This window comes from Galendromus occidentalis, unplaced genomic scaffold, assembly GCF_000255335.2.
Source record: "Galendromus occidentalis unplaced genomic scaffold, Mocc_1.1 scf7180000077487, whole genome shotgun sequence".
Taxonomy (NCBI): domain Eukaryota; kingdom Metazoa; phylum Arthropoda; class Arachnida; order Mesostigmata; family Phytoseiidae; genus Galendromus; species Galendromus occidentalis.
The window spans coordinates 615,644-643,399 of NW_003805475.1; the positions used below are offsets into that span (position 1 = coordinate 615,644).

At 52.7% G+C, this 27,756-nt stretch overlaps 1 protein-coding gene across 1 annotated transcript; it reads left to right on the forward strand.

Annotated features, from left to right (window-relative positions):
• The first annotated feature begins 974 nt into the window (after positions 1-974).
• LOC100904961 (zinc finger protein 658B) lies at positions 975-27,721 on the forward strand. The gene is made up of 11 exons (XM_029112249.1): positions 975-1,134; positions 10,023-10,161; positions 18,523-18,953; positions 19,243-20,307; positions 22,584-22,854; positions 22,971-23,236; positions 23,424-23,683; positions 24,560-24,889; positions 25,154-25,445; positions 25,565-25,806; positions 25,922-27,721. Exons 1-11 carry the CDS (start codon positions 1,116-1,118, stop codon positions 26,129-26,131), a joined length of 3,525 nt encoding a protein of 1,174 aa, XP_028968082.1. The 5' UTR covers positions 975-1,115; the 3' UTR covers positions 26,132-27,721.
• The last annotated feature ends 35 nt before the right edge of the window (positions 27,722-27,756 follow it).

Genomic DNA, 27,756 nt, shown 5'->3' on the forward strand with positions numbered 1-27,756 from the left:
GCCCCTCAATTCTTCCCGTAAGAATGAAGTGCTCAGTGACTAATTCATTTTTCGATTCTCTTCCCCGTCCGACGGGCGAAGAAACCTGCCGCGCGCGATTCTCTGCGTTCACGGTATTGGGCGAAGCGAATTCCTTAGACTTGAATAGTCGACTCAAAATAGGAATGGGCTCCATCGGAGGGATCGCCACACAGTCCATCAAGCGGAAGAGGCAAGAACTCCGATCCAGGAACTGCGCCACGGGACCGCAGTGAGGGAATTCCGCTCGAACTTCCTACATGGACCCGGAGTTCCATATTCACCGGCGAGCTCGAGCTCTCAAGGAGCTTCAATCGCGGGATCGGTTACCCAGTCCTCTGACTGAGTGGTGCTCTGCCTGAAGTATTCATAGAGCTCGTTGGCCCGTAGTCGAGAATCCCACAACCGAACAGAATACTGAATCAGAGTCTGCGAATCGCCCGCAGCATAGATCATCGGCATCATTGAGTTTCCGCGTAGATTAAGTTTTACCATCGGGAACGCTCCCCCCGTCAATTCTCCCCGGGAATTCCCGGAGTACATGAGCTCCCGACGCGTCTCCTCTCGAATCAGTCAGGCCGGCATAATTCCACCTAATGCTTTCACGCCGACGACAACTGGCATATAATGGCGGCGCTCGCGCCTGACGACGACGCGACGACGACGAGCACCGCCGCCGCCGCAATAAGTAACGACGGTCAAGCCGGTAGGCGGCGCTGGCGTTGGAGCGATAGCAGAGCTCTTCCATCTTGATAGTTGGTAGTGAACGAAGCCCAGCACAGAGTGTTGTTGGCTGGTTGGTTCGTTGGTTGAGCGTCGGAGCTTCATCGGTCTCCTTGTCGGCCGCCGCTGGTGCAGCAGCGAAATCAGCAGCCGCCGTCGTCGTCGCCACCGCAGTTCGACAGCAGTTCGACAGAAGACTCCTAGCGGTAGTCCTGGAGTTAGCCACCGAGCTGACGAGTGAGTGACCAGCCGAGCGACTGACCGCCGGACCGACCGGTGTACGAGTTGGCTGACTGCGGCTGTCTGGCTGGCTACCTGGCTGCAACGTTCAGGAGACGGGACTGCCGCCTTTGGAAGGAAGAGCATTGGAGAGAATGACTTCGGACATGTCGAGTGAGTTAGTCGTCGTGTCGGCTCGGGAGAGAGCCTTTTGGCTGGACGGTTGGCTGTCTGTGGTGCGGGCCGTGCGAGGGTCGTCTGGGTAAGGGGCACGGTCCTCTGCAGACTCTCGCACTTGACGCCACCTTCCGCAAGAAGGGCGGTTGTCTCACCCCACACGGTCGCCGCCGCCTCCACCGCCGCCATCGACAACCCCTTACTTATAGGTACCTATGTACTTCTCTATTCCTCTGGCCAGCCCATGGCATCTTCCGACGCAGGCCAGCGTCGCTCTCGCGTCGCAAGGCTTAGCTCGACGGGGAGACGCAATTAGGCAGTATGGCTTTTTCCGCGACGAAACCAAGACTCAAACTATAGCAGATTACTTAGAATACATGCCAGGGACGTTTCAGCTCTAGGGGAACTTGAGTCGAACGCCCGGAAGGCACGGTGTGATGAGGTGGGGGAGGGGTGGGGGCATGGGGTTCGGTCTCCAGGCGGTATCGCGGCTTAGCTAGTCGGATGAATCGGAGGATCCGAGACGGGAGACACGATTTCCAATCATCGGTGACCTATGGAAAATCCCATGGAGAAGTCCGTGCTTCCGCCAGTCGATGTGCCTATCGTGCCACGGGGGATCCATCCTGGGGCTCGAGACAGATATGACGTGGAAGGCCGTGTCTAGTTACCGGATCTTGTCAGGAATTCGATTGCTTGTGATCAGGTACCGGATGAATGGTTGGACCCGACTTTGATCGTGGTCTTTTTTGAAGGTCGCTGACGAGGAAAATTGTTTCGTTTCCGCTCGCTCGTTGGATCGTCAAGATGTTGCGCGGGATTCCCACAAACTGAACTCTTCTCGGATCCTTACACGCATCATGCTCGCAATCGCGAGAGTGTGACCAGTATCTGAGTTCCTGTCAGAACACGGAGGACGACAATATCCCCCGGATAGACCGATGCTTCTGATCCGATCCTCCCTCCACATCGACGTGCACGAACCACCGCTCCACCGCTCGAGGTGATTGCAGCTGCCGTCGTGCGAAGAACCCCCGATGTACGGAAAACAAGATCTAGGACTCGATGCTCCGCGTATGACGGTGGCAAGACCTTCTGACAGCCGATTCCCGCTCTCCGGAACGATTCGCGGGGATATTTCTACATCTTCTTGGGTGGACTGGGGGACATGATTTTTTTTCGAAGACGGGAATACGGCTCGAAATTGTGCGCTCAAGCGGGCTCCTTCTCGGGATGGGACGAGGGGAGATCTGCTTCAATCCAGCGAATTTCTCTACGCAGCTGAACGACCGTAGATTGCAAATCATCGGCCAGACTTTTTGCATGGACCGAGATCAAGTAACAGTGGGCGAGGAAGGTTCTCGGCAGTGGGCATGCAGGCAGGCAGACAGACAAATAGTCGGTCAGATGTTCGTTGTTAGCAAACAGCCAGAAACCTCGCCCTTACTGGAAAGAAGTTTAGCCCACGAGTGGTGAAGAGGATTCACAGCGGCAAGTGTGACCTCCTTTCTGGCCAAGCTGCGTCTCGGCCTACGGACGCCAGTTCGATGCTTTGCTCGGGCCGTTCCACTCCGCCGGCAAAAAGCACCGAGTCAGACGGCAGCGGCAAGGAACGGCATTCGGGTCGTCGTCAATGCGGAACTTCTGCGTGAAAGTCAAAGCGTTGGAGAATGCGTTGCCGCCGCCGCCATCGTCGTCGTCGTCGTCCGTCGTCATCGGTAGTCGTCGGCATCAACAAGCAAGCTGCCGACCGACCGGTTGCTTGGCTGGTTGGCGACTTCCGCCTGCCCGGCCGTCCGGTCGAGCGCCGACTTCCTTTCTGCGTTGTCCAGGAGTCGCGAAGAAAAAAACACAAGATTCAGCGACGTTGCGAGAGCGCTCCTGAGCGAATTGGGAGGAACTGAACTCCCTCCCCTCAGCTGCCGGCTCGCTGCCACTCAGAGCTGAATTTTCGTGTCGACAGAATTCATTTGACTGAGACATCGACCCGCGAAAATTCTGCGCACTGAATAAAACGGGGATCCCGCTGATTTTCGATCGGCGTCTCCGGTCCCACGTCTAAACTCCGGATGCGGGACCTAGAAATGGCTCGCTCCAAAGCATTGTTGCCTTGTTGTTCAGAGAAATCCGACACTGTGATTAGATTTCGCAGCGGTCTGGTTCCATTTTCCCTTTACGGTTCTATCCTTAAGATTACTGCTCGAGTCGTCTTCATCGAGGCGACTTCTCCTCACCGAGTATGATAATCCAGCAATCAGGATCAGGGCGAGGAATCTCTGGAGCTCAGCTCATACTCAGTCGGTAATCGTGAGTCACGAAATCATATCGACGAATACTTGCAGAAATAAAAACAAAACCTGTATCGCCCGGAATCAAGTCTGAGAAATCCGTGTTCTCGGAACTCGATTCGTACCATTGACTTTGTGTCTCGAGTTCGAGCAACTTGGGGATGATGCATCCTGATAGCGCGATCGTGATTGCGGTGACGCGTTCGAGTCGACGCGGTGTTTCCTTGGGGGCACCACTCGTCGACGGATTCGACGGACTCGACGGACCGGGCTCGAGTTGGTGTGCGAGCGAACGAGCGAGCGAGCGATTGAATCTCCATCTGAGTTGACCAAGGAGCGCAGGGGCGAGCAGGCGAGCAGTCCCCTCAGAGTCGGAGCCCTGATCCGTGTTCCTGTGTCCAGGGGTGGAGTGGTTGTAGGAGCTGGCTCGGAGCCACTGCTGGTCGCATATGGCTCGCTCCCCGAGTTGGGTCCCTGTGTGCTCGGCGGCCAACAGCGAGTAGAAAAGGTGGTGTCGAGTTCGAGGGACGCCGGCTGGCTGGCTGGCGGGCGGGCTCGTTGAGTGGGAAGGAAAGCAGCCCGAAGCCAGCCAAGAGGGACCCACCAGAGACGCACCGACAGAAGGATGAATGAATGGATGAATGAATGAGTCTGCCAAAAGCAGCTTCTCTCGCGCTCTGTTCTGAGTTGGCGTTTTGTCAGCGCATGCGCTGATCTCAGCGACCCAAAGCTATGCGGGGCTCACTGTTCCCGAGAGGCCTTTAGAAAACCATCATGGGTTCGGCTTGACGTAGGTCGGCGCCTCGAGCCGCCAGCGACTGGAAACGTCAAGCGGAGGATAGAGTTCGAACGTGACGAAGACGTGGAGGTGCTAATCGATCCGAGGTTAGTGGTGTACGGCGCCAGAAACGCGGGAGTTGGCTTGGTCGGTTTGCCTCACTCACTCGCTCGCTTGCTAGCTAGCTCAGTCAGTCGAACAGTCGGGTGAGGCCACTCGGTGAGAGAGTAGAGTTCTCCTTTCTTGGGACGGCTAGGGATTCTCCTTCCCTCAACGACGTCCCTCTCTCTGAGCCAGGACACCCTCAACACTGTGAGTTCCTTTCAACGTCAAACAGCAAAGTGAAACCCCCTTCAAGTCGACCAGAAATTCATTCCAACCGCGAGCCGTCACTAGTCTCTGCGAACCGATGACTCTGAGCTCGCTCCCAAGGACGCCCCAATGTTAGGCCTAACTTGGCTTCCCCGGTCTTTGTTGTCGCCTGAGTTCGTCCGAACTCCCGATAAATAAGCGCTAACTCGAAATATTCATCTTCGTTCCCTCCGTTCCTTGTGGCTCCAGCTTGAGAGCACTCGCCCATTTCCCTGTACGAGGGACGAATCCGCCTCGAGCCGAATTTTCCTGCCGACGCCGACGGCTGGCGCGGTCCTGTCCTCCGTATTCCTCCGGTGGCAGCGGGATCGTCTCCAATGATTCCGCGTTCTTAGCATCTCGACAACCAGATTACTCCCAATTTGCTACGAAGTCCAGGTTCCGCCGTCCTCCGGCATGATGCACAATCCCCCTGTCGAGAGACTCTGACTGTAAGACTTGTAGGGGGGGAACCGAGAAAATGGCGCCATTTGCAAAGGGCATCGTCTCTTCGCCCCGAGACTCTTCTCGCTGCAACCAGCTCCAATCGACGAAATCGTGGTCGAATTCTCCGTTGTCCCAACAGCGACCGATTAGGAAATGGCGCACTTGTGGTCGGTCGACCACTGAGTCGGACGAATTCGCGGGAAGCCGTCTGAATATTCGACTCGGATGAGCTTTATTTCAGCCGTTTGAGGAGTTTCCTCTTGGTCGAGAAGGGCTCATTGAGCTTTGTAGAGCTCCATCGACGTCGCACAATCCACAAACGCGACTTGTTCCAAATATATCAGCATATGTGTATGTTTCCTTTCTTCTTCCGCTCGGGATTTGAGCCCCAGAGTCGAGTTTTGGGACACTGAAGTCCGCTCGCTCATCGCTCGACCAAAGGAATGGGTTTACGAATGGATGGCCGGCTGGTCGCTGTGCCGAATGTCGAGGCAAGGAGATTCCATGGACCTTTCCCGTAGACCTTCCTCGTGTTCAGTAGAAAGTGTCTGCGTCCACGTGCTCGTGTGTTTTGTCCGCTGAGAGTGTATGGATGAAAGGATGAGTGAGTGAGCGAGTTAACAAACTCCTTGCGGTCATAGACTCCTTTCTTCTCCACCGAACTGAGTGTCGAGCGAGGGAGCGGACGAGCCGGCGCTTGGGAGGGTTCGCAGGCAGGTCGACCATCCGATCGGCTGACAGGCAAACATTTCCCCCTCCTCGACCTCCTCCTCCCTCAGAGAAATCCTCGTCACTTTGGTCGTTGTCGTCGTCGTCGTCGACTACAACGACAACGACGACAACGGCAGCAGCAACAATATCATCATCATCACCAGCAGCGGCAACAAGAACTGTGGCAGTGGCGGCCGCGAGAACTCCCTTCTCAAATAGCGAGGGCGCAAAACCTTCTCGCGAACCCTCCGCGTCGTCGTGGCCGATGCCGTCGTCGTCGGCATCACCGTTTATATCCCTACTAGCAGGCATCGAGTTTTGTTTCTGTTGGATTTTGTGTCCGGTCGTTTTCGACGATGCTCGGCCTGTTCAGCTGGCAACTCGAAATTATCTCCGCTCGTGAAGAGCCTCCGATATGAATCGCTGGGCTCTTGTTTTATTTTTCTCCGTTTATCCGATGCTTCCGGTACATGCTCCGATGACTTCCCTAGATGGGTTTCGTTTTCCCGGAGTTTTCCTCGGAGTGTTCCTGCGACATCGACTTGTGCATACTGTTGTTCGTTCAAGCGGCAGTCAGAGCCGTCGACTAACTACCTAGACAGCCGTACCGCTCTGTACCGGTACCGCTCTGTTTGCCTTCCAGTCTGGCGATTCTGTTCATCGTTTAATATATTTCATCCGCTGGCTGTCGACGGCCTTCGTTGCTAACTTCGTAGAGACCAGCGCTGCGCTACTCTCAACATCGGGAGAGCTGACTGTGTGTCTTTCGCTAGCTCGCCGCTCGGCTGGTATCTTACGGGGATTTCTAGCTGGCTTCATAGCTATCAAGCCTGGCGGAGAGGCACGTAGCCATCGAAAGAAGCAACGAGCGTTGGCTGCTGCTCGGTTGTTAGGGCGTTCGCTGCTCAGTCAGCTCGCCTCGCTCGCTCGCTGGTCGATCGCTCGGTCGGCCGGCTGGCTGGCTGGCTGGCTGGATGGCTTGTCGACTGGATGACTTGTTGTTGGAGGCCCCGCGATGTCGGTCGCTAGCTCGCTGCTTCGGTCGGTCGACGGTTGCTAGAACGCTCGCGTCGATTCATCGCTCGCTCGCTCGCTGACTGGCATTGACTGCTTCCACAATATTCTCGTCAGTTCGCTTGCTGGCCGGTCGGTCGGCCCAACCGCTGAAGCTGCTCCGTCGCTCGTTGCGTTGCTCGCTGGCTCGTTCGGCAGCCAGACCGGCAACCACGTCGCAGGCAGCGACTGCCATGACGTCGTCGCCATACAACGACGACTTAACCTCCGGACTGTTTGGCTGACAGCCGCCGCCGCCGTCGCCGATGACGAGCAACCGAACCAAGCAACAGAATAGATGTTGTTGTTCACGACGATTGGCTTGGCAGCAGACTGGTGGTTCGCTTCTTTTTCCGTCAGCAGCCGCAGCAACAGCAAGGTGAATGCTGAATTCGCTGTTGGGCGTAACGCTACCGCTGGATGGCTCGTCTGCCGTTCGCTTCCTCTCGGAAAGCACTGCCGCTTGCCGGCGACCGTGTTTGGTAGCGGCGACGAAGACGGCCGCGATAAGCACAACACAGACGGACCGAGCGAACATCCAACGGACGACGAGGCATAAGTAAAGAGGACTTTGGACGACGACTCACGCCGTCTTGGCATGCCATTCGATTCTGGTCGAAACTAGTCCGACCCTCGGCGGCGGATAGGAGAGCAATTCATAGCAAACTCCTGGAGCGTCGTGAGCAGATTAGAAATCGCGAGGAATGTCGATGACTGCGAAGCTTCCAATCGATAAGGGAACGAGTTTTGAGTCGGTTCCTTCCCGCATCGAAATACGCTTATCCGTTCTAGAAATAAAGACCCTTGGAAGGCAGTCCCTCCAATTGACGCAACCAGAGTGAGCGCTGGGATATTTCGCCGGCTGAATAGTAGGCGAGTGGATGATGGAGTTTTGAGCAAGAGAAAAAGGAAAGACTCCGGCCGTGATGCTGTCGGGAGACTAATCGTGGTTTGAGCGATACATGCTCACGACGGAAGAAGATCGATCTGCGATCGCGGAAAGAATCGTCTGACTGTTACAAGCAGACGGAAATGTTGGCTCCAACAACGACATCAGCCCGACGCCTTTACATTGTTGTCGAGGCACCGCGAAGTTTCCTCGATGACTGGCTCTTGCGCCTCGTGGCGCAAGGATCCGTCATCAATATTCTTGCTCATAGTCGTATGACTTTCGGATTGTGACGTCATCACTCGTGATTCCTCGCAGACGAGGCGACAGAGACGAGCACGGAATGGCATGTGCTCGCATTTGGCAGTCTCGCGAAACTGGGGAAAATGCCAGTCAATGGGTTGTGGGTCTCTTTGCAGGATTAGGAGTTGATGCGTCCTAGGATCATCGAACTGTGATGCATTCACTTTTCAGTCAGTCACTGCTTGCTGGCTCCAGAACGCCTCCTGACAGGTCCTATCTCTGGAATCCTCCGAACTTCATTTGAGTCCGCGAGTCTAAATGTTAAACCAAATTGTGATACTGGTGTTGAGTCTGAGCCCCCGAGAACCTCCGAAATTGGTTCATCAGGGATTTTGAGTGACAGCGGACGACAAAAGAAGGCGCCTCGGGGTTCGAGACCCCTTCTAGGACGGAGCCACGATCTTCCCGTCGATGATGAATTCGAACTATTTTCCTCAACATGCCCCGTGTTCTCGATGACCGGAACTCATACCTCGTGAGCGGAGAGAAGTTTCGGGGAAACGAGAGCGCTCGGGAGCGCTCCCGCAAAGATTCGCGTCTCCGGTGTCCTTGAGTTGGGCGAGACCCAGCCTCAAGTTTGACAGTTTTCCTTCCCCAGATCGTGCTCACGCTGTTGTTATGGTTCGCTATTTTGAAGAAGCACGTGCTCGGACTGTCTTTGAGCGTGGGGAGGAGGTGTCGTTGTCGTTGTTGTTCAAGGGAAGAGGAGGCTAAGGAGGAGGGAATCATGAGGTAGAGAGATGGCCGACCAGCTGACTGGCGGTCTGTCGAGGGAGGGGACGAGCGATCGGCACACTTCATGCCGGTAGAGAGACCGAAAGGCAGGCGAGGGAAATCAACTGAGCGAGAAGATGTGCCCATGCTGCTCGGACCACGAACACCAGCACAGCCGAGGGTCTCTCGATGCTGTTCCCATCCGACTAAGTTTGGTGGCGATGGTGATCATGGTGGTCGTCGCGGTCGTGGACTGTGGAGGAGAGACCCACTCCAGGGGAAGAGCTAAGGAAAGGGGAACTTCACCATCGCCACCAGCACCGCTTGTTGCAGCAGCGGCAGCAGCAGCCGTTGAAGCATCGAACAATCGCGTAACCCCATTTGGGGCGAGGAACCGAATTTACCTCACCCTCTAAAGAATGGGCGAAGAGCTCACAGCATGAGAAAGGACATCGGAGACAGCTGGATCGTGGTAGCGCTAGGCAGTCTTTGGCGACGCGAAGGGAGAGTCAGCTGATCCCGAGACTCCGCGCACTTCTGCTGGGAATACCCATCACCCAGAGGAGCCCGAGTTTCCTTTATGGCGCTCCGCTCTGGAGACCCATGCCGGCCTTGAGGAATCGAGATGACATCTCGCAGTCGATCAGGCCCCTTGGGAATCCGGCGAGGGCCCTGAAAATAGATTAGTGGTGGCCTGACGGACTACCGAGTACCTGGTCTCGCTCCATGATAGCTCGCACAAGATGTTAACTAGTTGAAAATTCATGCTTTCAGGCGATCATTAACACATAGCGAATACAAAACGAGAAAGACAGAATTCGCCACGATGGCGGATATCAGTGGTGACACCACCTGATACGAACCGTATGTAAGAGCCTGGAAATTCAGAAAATCTTGGGCTTTAAGTTCCCTGTTTTACCTGCCTCCACGAAGGGACCTCTTCGTTTTCATATGAGTTCTGCCTGCTCGTTTACTCGTTTCGTTCCGTTCGTTGTCGAGTTGATTCGGCAGGGGTGAGAGGATAGGGATTGCTAGACTCGTGGAGTTGGTCCCCCGATCTCCATCCTCCACAGACCCTTGCTCGTCTCCGCAGACGACAACCTATGATTTGCCTGTAGCTTTCCTTTTGCTTTCGCAAGAAAGCCGTTTGCTCTGCATCGAGTGAACGCTGCTCGCGTAAAATGATGATTTCCGGGCACCGCTAAGCGTTGACAGTAATTATTTGTGACACACAACAATCGTTTCAAAGTTTTTTAGCGTTCGGCGTATGGGTCTTCCTCCTGATTTCGGCGCATTGAGTTGAGTCTGGAATTTCCACAGAGGGCGAGAACTCAAGGCTTATCTCTTTCAGGATTCGAGCAACAGCAACAGACTGTCCAGGGCGGCCAATTCGTTCCAAAATCAGAACCAGTCGACGAGGTCATAGATCAGAATCAAAACAACACATCGGTCGTCTCCGCGGCCAACACTGGCGACGCCCAGATCTATAGGTAAGACAAGTTCTTATTTACCCGTTACCGATTAGTGAATGGGTTCGACGGTCACTGAGCCTGGCTGCATCCTAGCTCAGTGTCATGTTGAGGGCGGATCGCAATTATCGTCGCGCTATCTGGCGGGAGACTTGGCAATCTCTTCCCCAAGCTCTCTTACTCTTGGCTCAGTTTCCCATGCGTACGGTACTTAAGATTTCGTTTGCTCAGTTTCGTATTCCACCTTCGTTTGCGGCAGCATCATGAGAGCGAAAATTTTCCCCGCTCATGACCGGAGCTCAAGAGCTCCCGAGTTATCCCCATGGGTCTCGGAGACGCATTCGGAAATCTGGTCGCGTGTTGCAGAAATTCTGTCGGAATCTTTTACGATTTTGTTGACGTTTCTCAACGGCGAATGTTCTCTCTATGATATTCGGGCTTCTGACTTTTTCGTTTCGACGCTGACGGCTGCAGTCTTTAGTTCTTTTCTAGTTATTTCACGAAATGCCATACTTCCTAATTTCGGATCTTCCTACTTTCGTATACGACCGGAGATCTGAGCGCGAGAGCTCTCCGGCCCCGTTGTCTGTGCTGTATCCCCGCCAAAATAGTAGGTGTTCTCACTTCGGCTATCTCGACTCGACTCGTCGGAATAATTTCCATGTCCGACTCCACAACTTGACTGACAGATACCGGCGCGAGTTATCGTGAATCACTGCGGGAAAGAATGACTTGAGAAAGGGTCGGCATCGCACAATACTTTGTAGAACGTGTCTCTGCACTCCATTGCTGTGTGAAGTGTGTGCGTGACTTTCCAATCGGTACATGATAGATTGATTGGTTGGTTGGTTGGTTGATTGATTGATTGACTGCTTAGTTGCCTGGTTATCATTCTTTCTCGGAATCTATTGAGGGGTTGTAGCATTGACGAAAATCATTATCAGAACAAACAGATCATTGAGGCGGTGGACTAAGCAGCGAATAGCCATCCATGCCATTCGATCCGATCCCTTCCAATCCGAATCGGCAACCTCCTCGAGAGAGCGAGTTAGCGTTTCTGATCGATCGATCGGTCCGTCGGTCTGTTGACCGGTCAACTGATCCAAAGATGCGTGAACGCTGGTGCTCCCGGCAGGCAGAATCATCTATTCGGCTGAAATCCGCGCCTTAGCGCGGTTGTCCTCGTCACTTGACTGAACATGTGCTCCTCGCGGAAACTTCAGCGTCGAACTTGTCTTCATCAGTCTCCGAAGAACCGCCTCGAGACCACAAGAGTGACCCTCGAGTCGGTCGATACTGAGCTCCTCACGATAATCTTCGACTCGAGGAAAAATGCGGGCAGCGCGATTTATGTACTAGTAGAATCAAGGACAGGTAAGGTCTACTGTCGAACCCCGACTCACTCATCGAACTCTAGCGTCGAAAAAGACAAGCGAGGAGTTTCACAAGGGAAGCGCTCGAAGAAATGACGGACGTTCTCGATGAAACAGGACGTCGAGCTCAAATCGCCCAACAACGGTCTCCGGGTGCTTGTCGATTACCGCCACGCTCCGAGGGATCGATCCGACCCAATCGATATTGCGTCGATGCCGGAGATTCCTTCTGATGTTGTGCCCACGAAGCGACGGCAACTCGCCTGCGGCCCGCAGGGTCCGAGATTTATTGTTGCAAAATCAGTGAGGTCCGATCGCTTGCCGCGTACCGTACCGCGTAATCATGCTACTCCGCCTTTCATGTTACAACAAACCCAATTACCTGTTTGCCCATCCCAGCATGTATTCTCGCACATTGCTTCCATTCTCTCCGGGGTCCTTCCTCATTACCCCTGAAATCCGGTCTCGTGTCGTATAACACCGTACCTATCGGTCCATTGCTTCGAATCGATAATCATCGTACAATGGAACAGAAGAAGAGCCTGAGAGAGAATGGAACTAGGTCGGTTTGGAGAAATTAGAAGAAAAAAGTTTGGGAATCATTTGTAGAATTGTTTTGAAATCGATCATAGCCTTCTCATTCTGAGATGGATGGTTTGTTTTTGTATGGAATTATTTCATTCGCGCGAACGCAGTCTGGAGCCGCTCGACTCCTACGGCGAAAAATCGTTTCCGGAAGAAGTTTCAATGGGGTTCGAGAATCGTCAGGCTTTCGCTTCCAACGATGACCGAATCATCGTCGGCTCATCGACTTCAGGGAACCGCGGTTCCTCATGGCTCCTTGGAAAATATTTCAACATCAGCACCGATTTTCCAACGGAAAGCGATCACTGAGCCGGATCAGTTTGGAAAATCAGAGCGATGGAGGAACAAATCGCTCTCGAACTGCATCTAGAGAACTGCCGGAAGCGCCAGCAACTCTCCGCTCGTTCGGGCCGCCGATCAGACCATGGATTTGTGTGATCGCTATCCCGCCGCCACTCCCGATTGTTCTGGAGTCGTTTCCTTTTCTTTAGGAAACGGGTTTTCTCGACTGAAAAAAAAACAATCTGTTGAACTCTCGCATCGATTGGTTGGGTTCGATTGAGCCCTAACATGCGGTTCTAACCTGTGCTGTGATCCCACCAGCTGACCTGTGTCGATGACGGACCTTGTTCGTCACCGCCACCCAGAGACAGATCGTACACTGCCTCTCTGTCGTCGGCGAAATAGTCATCGAGATTTGAACGATAACATTCGAGATGAACAAGTCAGAACAACTACTCCGAGTGGTCAGCATAGCGACGTTCGTTGTTATTCACCGACGAGTTTTTTCGTCGCCTCTTGTGTTCTCTGGTAAAATAATTTCGTTCTGTATCTACACGGTTTCATTACTTTCTGATCTTGCCCGTTTGACTTCTTCCCCTCCGCGCTTCAAGTCGACAAGCTAGCTAGGAGCATCCAGCTGCCAACTGGATGATAATCGCGAAGCAGCTTGAACCCGCATTCGTCATACCGTGGCGAGAAACGCCAGGCCACCTCCGCCCTCGGCGCTGCGCTAGAAGAAGCACGACACAGTCAGGATGCTTCAGGCATGCTTTCACAACCGCGTCGAAGTGCACCATCTCGACGTCGGTCCTCCTGAGTTATTCGACGCGGAAGGAGCTCCCCTACATGTGATTTGGCTCCTGAAAAACTCTCGGTTTCACCACGGAGAGACCCCGGGAAAACTTCTGGCTCCAGCGACGGCGAGGACAACGACTCCGCAACCGAGGACGATTTCATTATGCCACAGATGCTAATGGAGCTCTTTACGTTGATTATGATTTCGTTTCGGATTGCGATTATCACCTTCTCCACACTTCATCCCATGCTGCACGTGTGAATTTTCGTTGTTTCCCGGGAGCGTTTTGATTGAGTTTTTCATCCTCTTACCACGACCTGCTTGATGATGACACGACGACGATGATGATGATGATCACGATCATCAGGGTCGTATCGACCGACTGCCGACCCCAGACCATCTCCTGCACGCTACCGTTATCTCTCTACCCCCGATTGGCATGAACCACCGCGAGGACCCTGCCGCATTTCCGCATTTAGTGCGCACTCACACCCAGCAAAGCGTTCTGACCGTTGAGGTCTGTCTGACCTTTTGGGCGAGTTGACCGTTTCAACAAAAGCACAACTTTCAGGCGGCGACAACAGCGCAATTCCCAAAGCAAGCAGCAGCCGCCAACATCGCCCTCTCGAAAGAAATCAACGCGCGCGCAATCGCCCCCATCGTCGAACTTGATTTCGTCGTCGTCCTCTCACGTCGACGACATCGACCACTTAGGCAAATCTTCGCGGATAATCTTCGCCGAGATGGACTCTTCGGCTTCGTCTTCGTCGCGGGGGCAGGCGGCCGAAAGGTCCGAGGTCCAAGTGACAGCGACCGTTCATCGGTGTCCTCTGTGTCCGTTTTTCACGGAATCCGTGACGGACTTCTGCCGTCACATGTGCGTCCACACGGACACGGACGCTGCGACCACTTACGACCAGCAGCACCAGCGACCCGAATCTACGACGGCGAACGACCCGCCGGAGATCCCCGATCAGAGCGGCCAGTCCGCGGACGATAAAGAGGCTCAGGCCGCTCAAGTAGATGCCGACGGGGGCGGCGACGATGACGACGACGCAGTCGCCCAGGTCGAAGCCCAGTCCACGCAAGTGGTCGTGACCACAGGCGAGGTGGGCGAGGTTGTCACCACGGTCTCGGACGGGTCGTCCTTCTGCTGCTGCGTGTGCGGCTCGAACTTCTCGAACGGAGAAGAATTGCAAAGCCATCTCCGGGCGCACACCGAGTCCGCCACCAGTATTTTGGCCTGCTCCGCTTGCGGTCTAGTATTCACCGATAAGGACGCTCTCGATGCCCATCTACCGACGCACAACGGAGAGGCCACAGGCAACTTATGCTGGGTGTACACCACGGCCGACGATAAAGATCTCATAAGTGGAGGAGGGCCCGACACGACGACGACATCGGTCGTCTTGTTGACCGGTAACGGCATCACCCACATAGCAGACCCTTCCTCGTCCCTCCAGCTCAAGTCGAGCTCAGCGTCAGCGGGCACCAGCAGCGGCGGCAACGCATTACCGCACACGATAACCATCGAGCAGGTTTCAGCGGGGGCGGCACCGGTGGCGGCGTCGACTTCGGCAGCGACCTCGCAGCAAGAGAGCTGCTCGACCCAGGTGACGGCGACAGCTGTTTCAACATCTGCACTCGCCCCGACCACCACGCAGATCACCACGGTGCCGGTGTCGAGTGTCGTGCAACGGCTGCAACTGGCCACGGTGACCCCCTCGAACACGACGGTCGTGTCGAGCAGCTCGTCGGTCGACGATCCCGAAAGCCTCACTTGCGCCGTATGCGATAAAACGCTGCCGGACAAGGAGCAGCTGGAAGTTCACATGAACAGTCACGCCGGGGAGAGACCGTTCCTTTGCACGATCTGCAACAAGTCGTTCAGCCGTCGGGAACACATGGGCCGCCATATGCGGACCCACACCGGAGAGCGGCCGTTCAGTTGCTTTACGTGCAACAAGCGCTTCAGCCGCAAGGTGCATCTCGAGTCTCACATACGAATTCACACTGGGGAGAGGCCGTACGTCTGCACTTTGTGCGGCAAGGCGTTCGGACGCAAGGAGCACATCGAAAGACATGTCAGAATCCATACGGGAGAGCGATCGTTCATGTGCGGCTCATGCGGTCGCGCGTTTTCACAAAAAGTGCATCTTGAGAACCACGCGAGAGTGCATACCGGTGAACGACCTTTCCAATGTGTTGCTTGCGGAAAATCCTTCCGGCGTCGAGAATACATGAAGCGCCACATGCGCACCCACACTGGAGAACGACCGTTCCAGTGTAGCACTTGCGGCAAATCGTTTCGACAGAAGAGCCACGTCGACCGACACACTCGTACCCATCAGCACGCTGGCGGCATCACGGTCACGTCGACGACGTCGACCGCTACCGTGACCTGCGACGACTCGCAACAAGTCGTGCACGTGGACACTCACGAGGAAATCCTCGATTCCATGGAAGAGGAGGAAGAAGACGAGGATGAACCTGCAGAAATCGATGACAACGAAATGGAGCCAGAGGCCGAAGACGAAATCGATGCCGCTGGCCACCGAATAGTCGAAACGAATAGTCACACCATCACTTTGCAGGCTCATGCCGATCTTCCAGCGACCCTTCAGGGAACGCAGGTGATCCACGTGTCGCAGCAGGACATGGAGCAAATCCAAGCGGCTGCCGCCGCTGCCGCCAGCGCTGGCATGGAGAAACCGAAAGTGATTGTTCAAGCCGTTCCGGCTGCGGGCAATTCATCGAATCACTCTTCCCAACAGAAAGTCCGTCTCGTGGCCGAAATGGTGTTGACTTGCGCGACATGCGGAAAATCCTGTTTCAGCCACTTGGACTTCCAACAGCATTTGCGATCACATCTCTCGGCGGGAACCTCTCACAGCGATCAGCAATTTGTCGCCGTTGTGGAAATCGATCCTCCGCCGTTTGAAGAGGGCGGTCAGCTCGTTTTGACCGACGCATCGGGACAGTTCACACAGATGCAACTGACAGGGGAAGCTGTGATTCAGGATGCCGATGCTCTGCTCAAAGATGATTCGTCTCCTTAAGGAAGGGACCGTCGTTTCTAACGGGATACCAATGAAGAAAACTAGTCATTTTTGTTGAACTTCATTCGATCGAGCGCTTGAACAGGATCGTTAATCCGGAAGATATGTAAAATGATTATAATTATTCACGCCTATCGAGAGGTCTCGAGTCGACCATGTAAGAACCCAGGTACGGGAGGACACCCCTTGAGTACTTCGATACGACTCAAACTCCGAGAGCAGCTCGTTACATCACCGACCTTCGATGCTTGATTCGAGCTGGACTTGAGGTTGGTCCCTCGTGCACTGCTCCTCCTCCGCTGCTCTCACAGCAGTACCCTGGTCACATGTAGCGAAAATAATTTATCGCTTGTAAAGGCCATCTTTCCGATCTGGCCAGATAGGATCCCAAGTTCAGATACGCATCCAAGCAGACACGCCTCGTTCTCGGACTTTGAATGTTCTCATTTGTTTTTTATTCATTCATTTCGTTGAGTTTCATGCTATAGGAACTTGCCTTGGGAGGCTTTTCCCCGATTGAGACGGGATGGAGTCTCTCGGAGGAAGAGTTGGTCCGAAGTTTCGAAGACATCTATAGCATTCTTCGCATTTGATCCCTCGTGTGATAAGACAGTGTATACTGATTCGAAACCGTCTATGCGAGGCTCCCATTTGATCCTTAACGAAGATTCAGCAACACTAGGCTCTTCAATGTTTTATAGAGGCTCGGTCACCCTTATCGACTTTTTCTTGAAGATCCCCGACTTTCTAGTTTTTGAATCTCTCTAAGTTCAATGCCGTATAATAACGATCTACTGCCTAGTCGACGGTCGTGCTTATCTTTCACTTCTGCAATTTTGTTGCTATACCTTGTTCATTTTTTCGGAGTGTTCTGCACACGTAACGTGAGGGAATGCTGCGCTTTTTGCATATTCCATCGGGCTGGGAATGTTTCCCACAGGTTTTCTTTTCGGGAGTCGTTTCTGAGCATACGGTGGTGGCGGTGAGAGAATGCCCACTATATTAGATAACAAATTGACGTGTCTATTTATTGATGTCTTGGAATGTCTGTCTATCTCCCTATCTATCTACAGAAAACTCTATCTGACTCATGACAAGTCATCTATCCATCAATTATCTCTACTAGTCCCACAAACAAAAGATTTTATTGTAATGAAAATGTAAGAAGATAGGGCGCATTGTACTCACTTTTAAGGCTGGGGAATGTTCCCCAAGATTTATATTCAATATATCAGTGTTTACTGTAACGTTAGTTGGAGAATCAGAGCTATAAGCGGTCAGGTCTACAAATCGAATGAGCTGAAGCTCTGCCAACAAGCGGAGTTTGCAGGACACGAACGCGCTTGGCTCCCTTGTGGCTTCTGAGCCTCGGGAGTTCAAGAGAGTATTTTTGACACAATGAATCAGCTCTGCCAATCAGTCCGCAGCCTGGGATGCACGAAACGATGGCGCGACAAAAGCGAACTCTTCCGCAAGTCTTGAGAGCTGCACCGCGCTTCGCAGAGATTGATGTAATTGGAGAAAAACTCTTGGCAGACCCACGGTCTAAGTTAATGTGAACTCAGTGATTCGATCATCGGGTTGTTTGCGAGAAATCCCTCGAAGTCATATGCTATTGAAACGATTGTGAACTCGAGCTAGAGCTCATCTAGAATTCGGAACGACGATGATCACCGGCTCACGTACAAGATTGGAGCGAAGTCTGATGCGTTTATATGGATGGACCCATAAATATGAAATGGAAGCATGACCATGACGGAGGGAAGCTCGTCACTAAGTTTCCATGGAATGAATATAAATAAATCATAAGGAACGGAAAACGAATCGTTCTTGATGTTGCTTCTCACACAATCAATCGAATATGAATTCATAAACATAAGCATGCTCTGCAGCGGCGGTCCCATCATAGGTACCTTGTGAGGGGAGTTGAGGAACGCCAGATGAATTACTACTGGATCATCAGCCCGATCAAAGACGGATTCGAAGGAGTCAATATCCGCTCCATGAATCAAAGACGAGCCGGAAACCTTGTGGTTCATGATCAGGATGCCCGAAACCGCAGTCCTAGGACTGAACTCTCAATCTGTCGAGTCGAGTTCAGTGGAGCCGAATCTAGAAAGCGAGAACACACGGAGAGAACAAGCCAAGTTATTCCCTCGAAGGCCACTCATTCCTTAATTTGCGCTTCTGCTCTTTGAAGCGATCGCTATCGAGCTTGTAAGTAGTTACGGGAGGTTCGATCGCGGAAAAAATTCTCTTGGTCACACATCGTAATGCTTGCTTGTAGGATGAGCGAAGACGGCTCGAAACTCATGGGTGCCTTGAAGGGAACCGGCGGTCAAGAAGGTCAGATGGTCGTGGAGACGAGCTACCAGGGTGGTGACCAAATCACCACACAATCCCAACCGCAGAACAACGCGATAGCTCAAGCAATGGCTGCGGCCGAACAGGATACTGAAGCGGAAGCTGCTGGACAACAGCAGCTGGTCATTCACGCAGACGGCCAGAACGAGGAGCAGTCGCAGTACGTAGTCGCTACGGTCACGACCACGCTCCACGTATGTGCCATCTGCGGGAAGGCTTACACGCAGAAAGACGGCCTGGAAGAGCACATGCAGAGCCACGCCTCCAGACTGCACAGCTGCAGTTTGTGTGGCGCCATCTTCATCGACAAATCCCATCTAGACGTCCACATGAGGCAAACCCATTACACGACAGGTGAGTCCACGCTCAGAGCGCCACTCTATATCCGACTCTCGTGATGTACTCGTACTCGAACTGGAGCTGGAAGCATTTTGAAGTAGGCGATCCTTACGATGGTCAGGGAACGGATCTTCGTCCGGAGGATTCCTAACTGATCCGAAACCCACTCAATGTGTTTAGACAGATCTTTTTTCATCGAGTGTATTCCGGACCTTTATTATTCTGAATCGAAGTGCAAGCTAGACCGCTAACTCTTGAGACCGACTCACTAACATGAAACTCGTTACTAACCGCAACTAATCAGGCAAACATGAGCCCATTGAGACCGTAACAGAAGAAACAGCTACGGAAACGACAACCGTAACCCAAACGACAGCAACGACATCTGCTAGAGCGCAAGGCGCGACCACCAGGAGCTCCACGGCCAACAACAACTCGAACACTAATGGCGGGTCGGGGAGCGCCGCCAACAACGCTGCTGGAGGAAAAACGAAAAAACGACCGTTCGTATGCTCCGAATGCGGAAAAGCGTTCCGGAGACGCGAACACGTCGAGAGGCATATGCGAATGCACACTGGCGAGCGGAACTTCGTGTGCAACTCGTGCGGCAAAACCTTCTCGCAGAAGGTTCATCTTGAAAATCATCTCCGAATTCACACCGGCGAACGACCTTACACCTGTCACGTGTGCGGGAAGGCGTTCCGCCGGAAGGAGCACATCAGCCGTCACATGAAAACGCATACCGGAGAGCGACCCTTTGCGTGCTCCATATGCCCGAGGACGTTTTCCCAGCGCGCGCATCTTCTCAACCATGCTACCATACACTCGGGGGAAAGGCCCTTCGCCTGCGGATCCTGCGGCAAAACGTTCCGTCTGAAGGACCATGCCGAGCGACACGTCAAAACCCACATGACCGCTGCTGACCAGCAGGCCCAAGCCCAGCAACAAGTTCAGCAGCAGCAGCAACAACAACTCATTGAAATTCAAGGAGAGCAGGAGGCTGGCGGTGTCATCGAAGTCCATGAAGGACAGGTTGTTCAGCATGAACATCAACAGCAGACAGAGCAACAGTTCCAATCTGCAAACGCATCGACGTCGTCGCCCACATCGACGACGACGGCACAGCACTCGCAGGACATTCAGGCGCAGCCATCAGATCATCAGCAGCAACCGAACTCGCTCCTCAGCGAAGCTGCTCAGGAGGCCGAGATTCCACAAGTTGATGAGGACGAAACGCAGCTCGAGACCCCGGTAATGGTCCACGAAGTGCGCGAAGTCGTTCAGGGTACCATTGACGATGGTCTCGAAACGCTGCAACCTGTCGAGCCTCATCAACAGATCGAGACGGTCCTTCCCCAAGAGGAGCAAGGTACAGAAAACGCCGAGGCGAACCTCCCTCGATCTTATTCCACATCACCCGTAGCCAAGTCAGAGAGCTCTTCACATGCCCGATCCTGCTCGAAAGAATCGCTCTCCTGCTCGCCTTCTCCCCGAGGAAGTGACTTTTCTGTTCTGCTGGTATCGCCATCGCCGTTCCTGCTGCTGCTGTCTGGGATGCACTTGTTCTGCTGTTTTGGTCTCACGTTTTTTTGGGTTGACGGAATGTGTTAGGAACGGATTGGACTTGCACTGGATCCCTCGCAACTATTCTCCCGCTGCAGTTTCTCTTTTTCATTTATTCGTCACGAATATGCTGCCACCTACGATGCTTAACTTTTGTTGAGTCGATTGTCTTCGCACAATCGACTCTTTTTCGGGCTTTTCCATTCTCTTCTAGTAGTGATTATTGTAAATTGCTTATAATTTTATAATTATCAATTATTTCGTGTCTCGTCGGATATTATGTTTCTTAGATAGATGCCGGACACGTATGTTTCGTTGGTCAACACCCGCACGCGATCGAACGATGTTTTCCTCGGTTTTGGCTGCTTCGTTAGAAGACGATATCGAGAAGACCGAGACCATCCATTCGAAAAGCGAAATCGACGATGCTCTGCGGCGTGAGAATTGTCTTATCTGCGTTCCCGAAACCCTTATCGGGATATCGCAGCACTGCCCTAGCTTTGCGCTTCGAGCTCCGTATAGATGCTCTTTCGCAGCGATCTCGGAGATGCACCGTCGGAACCTATCAGATCTTTCGGAATTAGGTCTACTGAGAGTTCGTAGAATCCGAGAATGCTTCGACGGGAGCGGACGCGTCCGAATCCGCACAATCGTCTCACGACAGCGGTCGCAAACCCCTTCCGAGACCCCTCAAAAATTAATCGCTCGCCTAATTGAAGAGGATATTTGAGGTCGCAACTCTCCTAGTGAGGGGTTATAGCAGAGAGACCAAGGTCACTCCCCACTCGTATCCGGGTGGGCTCCTCTACCCGGCTACGAGCTGTATTGAAATTCCGGGCAAATCCATTTGTTAGCTCATCTGAAGACGAGGGGATCTCGAAGTGCATCTCGCCCTTGAGAGCGGAACCCGCAGAAAGATTGTTCACCTCCCCCCTCGGATTCGGGTCGAGACCACCGGTGCACCCAATCTTAATCCTCATACATCGACATCTTGAAGCCGAGCAAGGAGCTTGCGGTGTCGAACTTTGGCGCCATAGGCTCGCCGCTGATTGGTCGATGCTCTGCAACGCCCTCTCTCGGCCGATGCTCGAAATGCTGACTCTCCGATATAAAGAGTCCTTTTCGTTGGCGAGAGTCGTTGGCGCCTGTTGTGATATAGTTCCATCACCCAATTTCCTTCTCTCGTATTTTGGATAGATTTCGAGACTGTAGCTGCGTTTGTGGCACACCAGCCTTACCCCTTTGTCAGATCGGTGAACGAGAGTGAGATTTTTGTGAGAGCAGGACGATTTTGTTGTTTACCTCGCCGTTTTCGCCGTGCGGTAAACATGGATAGCGTGACCGCCAGCCCTAACATCGTCAACAACAACAACAACTCCTCTTCGGCGGGAGATGCTGCTAACAGTTCGTGGCCAGGCGTAGAGAATGGTTCTCCCCCGGGCACCAGTACCGCTCAGCCGGTGCACGGCGCTTTCTCCGAACATGCTTACGGCAGTATGGCCCCGATTCGCATAGTGAACGCATCGGGCGTCGTTCCGAATCAACGCATGGTCATCATGCAGAGGCCGCCTCAGCAGTTCCTTAAGTACGAACTTCCTGAAAAAATGTACGTTCAAATCGATCAAGCTGGTGGGGGCAAGAAAATGTTCACTGTGCTCGAAGCTATACAAGGTTTGTGCTTTCGGTCGAGATTAGAGTTCTTCTTCCCGCGTGCCGTAAGATCCGGTCATGGCGGCCGGCGGAGGAGCTTTCCTCTCGAAACCGCGGCGTTCGGCAAATTTGACGCATTGCTCGTCATTGGCTCCGTTCGTCACTCGCGCCATGAATATGATTATTGATTCGTTCCATTCCTTGAAAAACGTGCGGGATGCGTGAGAAGTATCTCACGAGCATTCGTTAGTTTCGTGTATCGGATGTTTTTTGAGCGATGGCTCGAGCCGGTATTTTCTCGGTTTCCTCGAATATCCCTCCTTCAATTCGTTAGAGACACTTCTGAATAAGTTGTTTCCAAGCGTCGTTTTCTGCGGTTTCACCCGATCGTGGGACCGATGAGACTTTACTCATTTACGCTCGTTCCCGCAGGTGGAGGAGATACCAAGATGGTGGTCGTTGAAGACGACAAGAGTCAACTTCGCGGGGCTCAGACACAACTGGTTCAGGGTGCCAACGGACAGATACTGCAGGTGCAGGTTCCCGCGAATAACAACAACAGTACGAACACAAATAACAACATGAAACAAGCAGAACAACAACAAGTCGAAGTCGTCGATGGCTCTGAAGATCAGACCGCGGTAGCTCAGCAAACCGGCGCGACCGCTGCGTCAACCACAACTACGGATCATAGCATCCATAGGTGCGTATGCTCGCTTTCGTCAACCTCCAATCTTTGTGGTGCTCCCAGGTGGAAATCGGTCTCGACCCCCAGGAATCATGGCTCGCATCTCATGAAAGTGATTTCCTCCACTGCAGGTGTCCACTGTGTCCCTATATGAGTACGAGCGTCAACGAGTTCTGCAAGCATGTTGTACTCCATGCGGAAAGTAAGAGTGACACACCAGAGCAGCCACCGACCAGCGAGGCTCCAGTGACCATTCAGCCAGCTGCTGCTGGTACCGTGGTAGCTGCTTCTGGTGACAAGCCGCAAATTTCCATCGTCCCCGCGGCCGGTAACGGTGGCCAAGCCGTCACCGCTCAACAGTTCATCGCTTCCAATGGCCAACCGCAGTATCGATGCGGTAAGTTGCTTTTCCCCCATCCGTGGATTTCGAATCGCGGACGAAGAATTCCCAAAATTATTGACACCAGATGACTGCAAAGTCAGCCGGTGTGCGTTCTCCTTCGTGGGGATCCTGAGAAGAATTCGGTTCCCGGCCAGATAATTCCAAGTGAGGGCTCTGAGGTAATCTTCGGTGTACTATCCAGGTATTTGCGGAGAAATGATCAACGATAGCGCAGTGCTCCAGGATCATCTTCGCAGCCATCAGGAAAGCGCCGCCACACGCTTATTTAGCTGTTCAGTTTGCGGAGTCGTCTACGCTAACAAGAACCAATTAGAAACGCATATGCAGACCCACATCATTACCCCAATCCCCGCGCAAGGCGCGGCCCCTGCGACGACCGTAGCGGCAGCTCAAGTTACGCAGGTGGCAACGACTCAGGCTACTGTCAACGGTGAAACAAGGGTAAGTGTCACAGACGTCCCGACATTGAGTCGTGCCTGTGGAGTACGGATCTTTTCAGAAAAGTCTAGCGTTGTCTCGAAATTCTGTCGCGCGTATTGCGCTTCAGCTTCTCCCAGTTCCGGCCTTAGCACGGCCACGATCCCTCTGTCTTCGGACGAGCAGGCACCGAGTGCTCCGAGGAGCCTCGGGTCCCGATGGGATTTTTCAGTTTCGTTTAGGTTTTCCTCCTCTAGGCTAGGGGATGGATTGATCCGCGCTTCACGGTAACGCTTTGCTATGAATATATACAGTTTTATACTAAGGGGCTTGCATGCGATGGAATCATGGCGATCGGTTAGAGAATTTTTCTATCGGTTGGGGTCATGCTAGTTGTCTGCGATTGGACTGTTGGTGAAAAACATCGAGTTTTATTCCTCATTTGCTCACTTGTTGAGTTCGGTACCACCTTCTGGTTTAAGATCTGTCCCGAATCTATCTCTCGCTCTCTTTTTTTGTTCCTCCCCCCTTTACCTTGGAGATCTTCATCGCGTCTCCATAGCTCCTTCCTATCATTCTCTAATGAGTGCAATTCTTTTTGGCTTCGAACGCGGACTTGGATCCTCTTTCGGATTCCGCTCGCTCGCTCGGTCACTCACTCTTCAGCCGGCGTTTTCATGCCGGACCGCTGGTCTTTTAAGGACTTTCGACGAGCTCCGATATTTCCCCCCTCTATCGTCCTTGTTCAATCCGAACATTGCCGAAGATCCGAACTCTCGAAATCGAGCATTTCCCAAATTGAGAAAACGAATTGAGTCTTTGCGTTAAATTTTTGGTTCTCTGAGTTTTCTTAGCCGTTTCGGCTAATTTCGGTTTGTTCTTTTCCGTTTCTTTTCGCAGCAAGTTCTAATCCAGACTGCGGGCACGACAGAGTGGCTCAAGCCAACTCCTTCGACGACTACCACAGCCGTTGTAGGCATATCAGGCGACGCCATGAGTCCATCGAAGCCCAAAGAAAGACCGTATTCGTGTCAGATCTGTGGTAAGACGTTTTGTCAGAAGGCCCATCTGGAGAACCACCTTCGGATTCACACCGGAGAGCGGCCGTTTGCTTGCTCCATGTGCGGGAAGGCGTTCAGGCGCAAGGAGCACATTGGAAGACACATGCGAATCCATACCGGCGAACGACCTTTCCACTGCACCCATTGTGGAAAACGCTTCTCACAAAAGGTGAGCTATCATCTCGGGCTTCTGCAAATGCACTTCCGAAGATCCGGTTCGGCGGGAATCTCACCCTCATGGTCCGGTGACGATCCGCGGGAGCTGAATCGAACATCTACGGGCTCGAAGCGAAGGCATCAGCTCCGAGTCCGTCCCAGTCTCCGTCCGTCGGAAATAAGAGAATAATCCATGTTTCTTTCCATTTCTCCCCCGCCGCGTTTGTCGTCGTCGCCGTTGGCTCTCGATTGCGTATTGCCGTTGACGGAATCGCAGGTCCATTTAGAGTCCCACATACGGATCCACACCGGAGAACGGCCCTTCTCATGTTCAGCATGCGGCAAGACGTTCACTCGAAAAGAGCATATCGAACGACACATCAAGACCCACACAGGGGAGCGCATGTTTGTCTGTTCTCAGTGCGGAAAAAGCTTCAATCAAAAAGCGCATCTCGAGTCGCATATGAGAACACATACGGGGGAGAGACCGTATACATGCGGCCCTTGTGGGAAGACCTTCAGACAACGCGTACAACTCGAGAGACACGCTAGAACACATCTCGCTCCAGGTACGTTCCGATTACAGGGAACCGATCGACGAGGGGTAATCTTTTCCCCTCGGATCCCCCTTATCATACCCATGTATAAGCATAGAACCGAGTCTAAGATAACGCTTCTGCCCCTTCAGGAACCGAGGGAATTCTGACTACGGCAGGTGGCCAGCAGGTGTTGACCGTCGCGGCAGTGCCCGGTCAGCAGTTAACATTCATTGCGGATCCCAACATCATCCAACAGCTGCAGTCCGCAGACGGCCATACCACTATAACCGTCCCATTCTGTACCTTATGTGGTAAGGCACTCTGTCAGCATATGGACGCGCAGCAAAGACAGCTGATCGAGAATGCCGCTGCACAGGGAGCCCAGGTGCAGGTGAGTCACCATCGCGAGAGTCGGATATCGAGAGAATTTTGTCGACAGCCGTAGAGTCTCATATCCGGGAGGTGCTCTTCCAGAATACTGACCGTTGGATATTTCTCCCTCGCAGGTCGTACAGGCCGCACCGGGGCAGCAGCTTGTTCAAGAATCTGGTCAACTGCAAGTTGTTGATGCCGGGGTGATCGCAAGTGCTGATGGCGCTGGCGATGCTGTAGCACAGGCGGTCGCTCAGGCAACCGGAATCGAACATGACGTCTCCGTGCAGGGTATGTCTGTGCAGGAACAGGTCGACAAGGCTATTAGCAATGCTGTGGCCTAGACCTCGAGCGCACGTATAGACATCAACATTTCTGCTGGATCAAGTCACCTCTGCCGAAAAGTCTCTAAACAGAATGAGCATCTGGAAACAAATGTGCTGAGTTGAAGCCAGGATATATCCCAAAGTCCTGAGTTATTCGGTGAAAAGGAGATAACAAAACGAAACCTCGGAGCGAGTTGGCGATCGAGAGCGAAACATTGCGTGACTGACGGAATGCGTCAGCGCCGAGCTCTGGATCAGCCTATGTGTAAAATCAAAACGCTTGAAGGAATCCCGGACGACATGGCGAGCGACACACGAGTGGAGTCGTCCGTGGGTTAGGAAAGTGTGTTCGACCAATTGCAAGCGAGAAAATGAATGTTTATGAAGCAGTACTGACGAAGGACTGAGCAATCGCAGGATGCGAATGTGCGCGGACTCTTGCCACCAGGTTAGGGTTGCCATTTCTGAGGAGAGAACGAAACAAACGATTCAAACGAAAACGTGTACTTCAAGTAACTACCTTACCAACGAGAGGTAGCCCGTTTGACGTCGTCTGACGTAAACTGCTGTAACAGGCAGACCCCGCCCCGCTCTGTTTCCCTCAATTTCTCCCAGCTTATGTATTTATGTGTATACTGTACCATCACAGAACATATTACCACGAGAATATAACTACATTAACTATATATATGGATATATGGAGAAGATGAAGATGAGTGCGTCAAAGAGAATCAGGTAATCAACCTACATACCCACAAACGAACCTCGTACCAATCAATCAATCGACGTCTTTAATCAATTCCTCTCGCGATACGTAGAATTCGCTTCGGGAATATTCAAGGCGATCTACGGCTAGAGATTCGGACTGAGAACACAAACACGCGAGTAGCGGAAGCATCCAGTAATCGTCCGACTTCTGAGTAGCTAATCTTGGGGAAGTCGTTCATCGTCGTTGACCATGGAGAGGAAATACTTTTGCGAATACTTAAATAAGTCGAATGATGTCGATTTCTCATAGAGTGAAGCCGCGAACGGAAGCCGCTGCCTATGCTGCTGCCGTCGCCGAGGCTATCTGAAGCTTTGTGGAACAATTGAGTTTGCTCCGTTTCCCTCCCTTGTTCGTTTCCATCATGCTTGTTTGGTTATTCGTTTTCATTGATCGAATCGATCATGAGCTACCGTCACCATTGCCTGGCATACGATGAACACCGATTCGGATTTCCGACTTATATGATATGATTATCATCCTCACTAGAAACAGAATAAAGTCATTTCCCCCTCTCGAAATTCCGATGAGACCAAGACTACTCCTATCGAGCTAATCTGGTAGGCGAGAGCACCAGAAACCCAGGAAACCCAGGAGTCTCTGATGGATATTTTTCTCAAAAACGTCTCTTTATCCGGTGGTACACATGTAGTCGGTTCCGGGCCGTCTCGTTCATCGATCGCAGCTGTGGCACTTGAAGCCCCCTCATTTAGGCCGGTTCATATAAATATATGGAATATTAGGAAATTGTGAGTTTAGGTTCTGGAGGCTTCGGTGGATTTCGATAGAGATGCCTTCTGTATGTTCATTGACGATTGCATCCATTACATTATTCATCATTTACTCATACTCCCATCATCATTATTACATTAGATCA

What these genes read in the sequence shown, in the direction of transcription:
- LOC100904961 (XM_029112249.1), top strand. An exon ending in CCTTCCCCAAGAGGAGCAAG is followed by an intron (nt 20,308 to 22,583) that starts GTACAGAAAACG and finishes TCGTTCCCGCAG; the next exon opens with GTGGAGGAGATACCAAGATG. An exon ending in TAGAACACATCTCGCTCCAG is followed by an intron (nt 25,446 to 25,564) that starts GTACGTTCCGAT and finishes CTGCCCCTTCAG; the next exon opens with GAACCGAGGGAATTCTGACT.